We start from the raw sequence: 6,000 nt of genomic DNA on the forward strand, positions 1-6,000 counted from the left end.
TACCGCTTCCACTGTATGTCACCTTGTGAAGTAACCCTTTACTCCGCTGCATGCATCCATATGAATCGTGTAGTAGCTCTTTTCTCATCACCGTCATTTGCTTTGTATGAAATAGCAAATCTACCTTTTGATAATTCTTTTCACGTCTTGGGTACTCTCCCACGTAGCCAGCTCCTGACTGCCCACAGAGCCGGTGTCCCTGTTAGTCCTGAGGGGCCGATAATCCAAAAAATTACTTCTACTTGCCTTGGCTTTGTATTTATATTTGCATAATCAGCTTGAAATCCTTTCTGGAAGTAGGTGGGGTATAAATATTTATATTTGAACCTGCATGTCATTGTTTTTGAAGGTCACAATGCTTCAAATTTAAAAAGTGTAACTGTTTCATTAAGATATAAGAGAAGTCTTCCTGTCTTGTCACATTGCCCTCCGTGACTTCTTAGAGTGGTTTGTGTCATTTCTGTGACGGAAGGAAACCTTCTGTGTAAAAGCACAAGTCCCCTCTCTCTGTGTTGGTATACGTTCTCATAGAAAGGAGGTCAGCACCATACCTGAGGTAGGGAGGTAACTTTAAAAGCCTTTCCTTCTCTTCTACCTCCCCTCCTCCAAGAGTGCACAGAGATGTTTATATCACCAGAGTTCTTGAGAAGAATCAGTGACTGTGTAATTATAACTTGAAACTATTTGCCTTATACTTGGACGTAATAATTTAAAATGAACTATTTGTATAAAATCTTGCTGGAGAGTGGAAGGAATTTTAGTCAGTTCTAATTATTGCAAAAGTCTTATTTTGCAGGGTAAAAAAAATTAAGATTAACTTTGATTACATCAGATATTCCTAAGTGATCTTTGCTTGTTTTTCAGTGTCTGAAAAAAAAAAAAAAGTGAATGCATTATTAAATTGTGCTTTTTCTTAATGTCATACAACCATATTTTTCTCTTCTAGAAACCAGGTGATGAGGAAAAAACTCATTTTATTTTTTAAAAGAAGAAATCATGCAAGAAAACAAAGGGTGAGGTCCTATCCTTTAACTGAAATTTGTACAACTTTCCCATTCATGCTCATTTAGGCATTTACTTTCCCTTTATTAGTGAGAATGGTTTTTGATTATGTTTGAGAAAAGGCTGCCGATTTAGAAAGTAACTATAGAGATGACAAATATAAATCTAATTCTAGCAGCGATTGACATTTAATATCATTATCAAAATAATTTCTTTGGTCATCTGTGTATAGCATTTTCATCTAGCCAAAATAAAGAAAATGGTGAGTAGTTAAAAAAGAATATGAAAGAGAAATAGGATGATCAACATTTAGTCTCTCAAACCCTCAGACCAGTGTGGGTAAGTTACAGTCATGCTGAGTAGACATTACTGCTCTTTCTTTATTAGGAACCGGGTCAGCTAAAGTTCAGCTTTTTGAAATTCACATTCTTTTTCATATTTATTATATGACTTGCATCCAGAAGTTTTGTGGTTCTAATGTTCATGGAAATGAAACTACAGAAAATATAATGCCAGTATACTTCTTTTCACAATATGTTCAGACTAAATTTAGACAGACTGTTGATTCATTTAAAGTCAGTTGCTTACCAGATAAATGATGTTCTTTAATTCACATCAAAAATGAGCCGTGTAACTTATATTTAATGACATGACAGTTAAATGAATTTTAAAGCTCAAGAGTCAGTGGCTTTTACTTGATACATAACTTCCAATGTAATTTGCCAGTCTGGTCCTTCAGATACTATCTTTAAATTAATGTTTTTTGTTTTTGTTTTTGCCAAAAACATACAAATATTAAATAAGAAACTACTAAAGCATTTTTTTTTCCTATCCAGTAATTTTGTTATAATTGTGGTCATTTAATGTCTGGTGATGCAAACATAGAAGCATAGACTTTGTTTTCATGCTTCACAGAGTCTTTAGTTATAACATTTACGTGTTCACTGATTTAATAAATATTTATTGGCTGTTTACTCTGTCCATGTATTATTCTACAAAGGTGAGCAAGATAGCCATATGGTTTTAACCCTTGAAGCATACAATGTAATTGGGGGCGGATGAGTCACAGGCAGTTAGAGTATCATAATCACACTGTGGGAAGGGACATACAGATGACTGTGGGAGCATACAGGAGGGACAGCTAATGCCCCATGGATGAATCATAAAGGGAAGTTTGCAGGACAACGAGAAACTCTGGAAGTCTGCGCAGGCATAGGGAGCCGCTGAAATGAAGGTCTGGGAGGTGGAGGGAGGGTGGCAGGTTGCTGGGAGCGCAGCAGAAATGAGGCTGCTGAGGCAAGAGGGCCAGGTCGCACCTAGGAGGTCCACCTACAGGACTTTGGGTTCGGTCCCGAGGGCATCTTTTAAGTGTTTGAACTGAGAAGTGAAACGTTCAGGTTTGTATTTTAAGAATGTGCTTCTGGCTCCACCATTAAGAAGGCCTGGGAGACAGTTCGGAGGCTCTTACTTTGATGTAGGTAAGGGATGATGTTGGCCTGGACTGAGGAGCTAGCTAGAGATGGAGAAAGTGAAGGACACAGAAGACACCTGGGAGTTGAAAAGAATGGGAAGTGTCTGGGGGTGGCACAGATCATGAGGAGGATAATATTCTCCTCTCTATTGCCACTTTCTTGAAGGGACCAATGTTAATGGTTTTTCATGAGTCCTTCTACACCTTTTTCTATCCTTGTGTTGTTGACACGTTCACAGTTCTATGCTCATAATGGAGGCTTCTTGCCTCTCTGTTTAAAAAATGAGATCATACATTACTCATTTCTCTAAAAGGATTAATTCTTGGTTCCGTGTAGTTCACTGCATTTCTTTTTATCATAAAGTACAACCAATTTCTGCCTTTTCCAGACTGTCAAAAATGTTTATTAGATAGCATTATTTATAATAACAAAAACCTTCAAGTAATCAAAGCCTCCAGGAGTAGAGGAACGGTTAAAGCATGAGTGTTTTCTCTGACAGATTGTTAGGAAAACACCAAAATGTCAGTATATTTGCCGTTGGGTGATTGGGATTTTGAACTATTCACATGTTTCTATTACTAATTTTCCATTTTTTTTTTAAAAATATTTATTTGACAGAGAGATAGAGAGTACAAGCAGGCAGAGAGGCAGGCAGAGGGAGAGGGAGAAGCAGGCTCTCCGCTGAGCAGGGAGCCCGATGTGGGGCTCGATCCCAGCACCCTGGGATCATGACCTGAGCCGAAGGCAACCGCTTAACCGACTGAGCCACCCAGGCGCCCCTCCATTTTTTTTTTTTTTTTTGACAATGAAGACATATATTTTTATCAGGAAAATAGTAAAAGTAGCTGGTCAGCTACTAGTGGTAGCTCATTAATTAATTAATCTATGTTAGTCTTTTTTTTTTTTTTTTTTTTTTAAATATTTTATTTATTTTTTTTACAGAGAGAGACACAGCGAGAGAGGGAACACAAGCAGGGGGAGTGGGAGAGGGAGAAGCAGGCTTCCTGCGGAGCAGGGAACCCGATGCGGGGCTCGATCCCAGGACCCTGGGATCATGACCTGAGCCGAAGGCAGACGCTTAACGGCTGAGCCACCCAGGTGCCCCTAATCTATGTTAGTCTTAATGTTAACTAAAAAAACTAGCCAAAATATGCTTTATATGCTGATCTTTGTAGGAAACAGAGCTCTTTTCTCTCTCTCGTCTTTCAGATCAAGAACAGGTTTTCATTCACAGTTGAGTCCTAGGCCAAATGTACTTCTGACTTAGCCTTAAGAAGTAACATTTACTTTAAAGTATTAGGTTTGTCAGAATGATAGAGTTTAGTTTAATTATTAATTTGCTGCGGGTATTTAATAGGAACAAAAAATCTGCCAACGTTATGATCAGCTCATGGAGGCATGGGAGAAAAAAGTGGACAGAATAGAAAATAACCCCCGGAGGAAAGCTAAAGAAAGCAAAACAAGGGAATACTATGAAAAGCAGTTTCCAGAAATTCGAAAACAAAGAGAACAACAAGAAAGATTTCAGCGGTAAGTCGTTTGATGTTTAATGGCTGTGCTCGTCTCCTGGCTAATGGCTATGCTCTTTTCTCTCTGACAGAGTCCCACTCCTGCTCTCTCACGGTGTTAATGTTACCTGAATCTGATCTTAAGAAAGTTCATAAAGAACCTTTCATTTTGAATATAAAACTTCATTATCAGCTAGCAAAGATTATGTCTTGGTGAATTTAATATTAATTTTTTAGACTTACTGCTGTTCAATCTAAATTTAAATAAGTATTTTGAAATTCTTCTGTTCTTGAAAATACCTATTCCTTTAGAAATGACAGTTAAAAAGAATAGACTTGAATATTTCTTAGTTCTTCATTACCTGCCAGCATGACTAAACAGTATTAAATAGATGGCTAATTAAGAAGTTCTTTGATATTGGTAGTTTCTGATTTGGTTTTACTTTAGGGAGCAAGTATTTTGTAAAAGTAAAAGCTTTAGATTTCTTCTCCACTATCTCTTGTAAGATTATATGTAAGCTTTAATTCTTTAATCACGATTAAGTCTTTATGAGGGAGATGGTTGTTGTTTTTTTCCCCTCTGTAAAAAATATTTAATGTATTTTTCTAAGTCAGCTGTCCTCTACACTGGAAGGGAAAGACTGCTATTTGAAATGGAAATGTCTCCAATACCTGTGGTTTTCCAGAAGTTTCCCATAAGTTGTTCTACCGTTTGAACTTGGACATGTAACCTTTAAATTTTAATCTCAACATTTTATTTTTATTTTTTTAAAAAGATTTTATTTATTTATTTGACAGAGAGAGAGACAGCGAGAGAGGGAACACAAGCAGGGGGAGTGGGAGAGGGAGAAGCAGCTTCCTGCTGAGCTGGGAGCCCGATGTGGGTTCCATCCCAGGACCCTGGGATCATGACCTGAGCCGAAGGCAGATGCTTAACGACTGAGCCACCCAGGAGCCCCTAATCTCAACGTTTTAATCATTCTTCTATAGAATTCTAATCTTCAGGCATATTACTTAAAAGTAGTGGCTCAATAGCATTTGTTTTCTGACTTCTAGTTGGTTAAAAAAGTCCCATTCAGAGGAGTAATATATATAAAAGTAACTTAATTGGTGTCTTCTTTATAAACGGCCTTTAAATATATTTATAATTTCTTTCTTATATTTAGAGTTGGGCAGAGGGGAGCTGGTCTTTCAGCCACCATTGCTAGGAGCGAGCATGAGATTTCTGAAATTATTGATGGACTCTCTGAGCAGGAGGTAAGGAAATTAATTGACTTAGTTTTTTTTTTTTTTTTTTTAAGATTTTATTTATTTGACAGAGAGAGACACAGCGAGAAGAGGGAACACAAGCAGGGGGAGTGGGAGAGGGAGAAGCAGGGAGCCCGATGCGGGGCTCGATCCCACGACCCTGGGATCATGACCTCAGCCGAAGGCAGACGCTTAACGACTGAGCCATCCAGGCACCCCTTGACTTAGTTTTTTAATTCATTGATTATTCAGGCATTTTAGCCTCATACCCCAGGAACTAAGGGCTTATTTGTACATAAACGAGGGAACATTTATAGAGTTTGGACTGTTCCAAAGACTGGCCAACCACTGAAGGTTTTACACCACGCAGTCCCATGATCAGATTGGCATCTTACACGGATGGCTTTGGCAGCAGGGAGGCCTAAAAGAGATGTGAGGAGGCTGTTAACATGAAAACAAGAGCCTGAATCAGAGATGTGTAGGAGCAGACTGACCGGAGAGATTTCATCTGAGGTGGACCTGAGGTGCTAGTGGGTACCCCAAAGTGTGCTTTCTAGCCCCAGAGCCTGGGAGACAGAGATGATATGGCATCAATAAATCCATGCTGAATAAAAATAAATTCCAGTCCCTAACATGAGTCTTCTGAGTTGTGTTCAAACTATCTCTAAAGGTTGGTCCAAAAGCCACCTCCTATTTACTTAGTTCTGGTTTTGATTTTATATACTTGTTTTTTAAAAACCTCATCTCTGAAAAAATAAAAAATAAAAACC

At 38.2% G+C, this 6,000-nt stretch overlaps 1 protein-coding gene across 12 annotated transcripts in view; it reads left to right on the forward strand.

Annotated features, from left to right (window-relative positions):
• NCOR1 (nuclear receptor corepressor 1) overlaps nucleotides 1–6,000 on the forward strand; it is a 156,918-nt gene that overhangs the window by 68,794 nt on the left and 82,124 nt on the right. For all 12 annotated transcript variants that reach the window (XM_032431780.1, XM_032431779.1, XM_032431789.1 and 9 more), the window contains 3 exons: nucleotides 947–1,013; nucleotides 3,832–4,004; nucleotides 5,149–5,239. In XM_032431780.1, the coding sequence (XP_032287671.1) occupies nucleotides 947–1,013; nucleotides 3,832–4,004; nucleotides 5,149–5,239 (331 nt within the window). The remainder of the gene's footprint in view (nucleotides 1–946; nucleotides 1,014–3,831; nucleotides 4,005–5,148; nucleotides 5,240–6,000) is intronic.

Source organism: Phoca vitulina, unplaced genomic scaffold, assembly GCF_004348235.1.
Source record: "Phoca vitulina isolate PV1807 unplaced genomic scaffold, GSC_HSeal_1.0 scaffold47, whole genome shotgun sequence".
Classification (NCBI taxonomy): domain Eukaryota; kingdom Metazoa; phylum Chordata; class Mammalia; order Carnivora; family Phocidae; genus Phoca; species Phoca vitulina.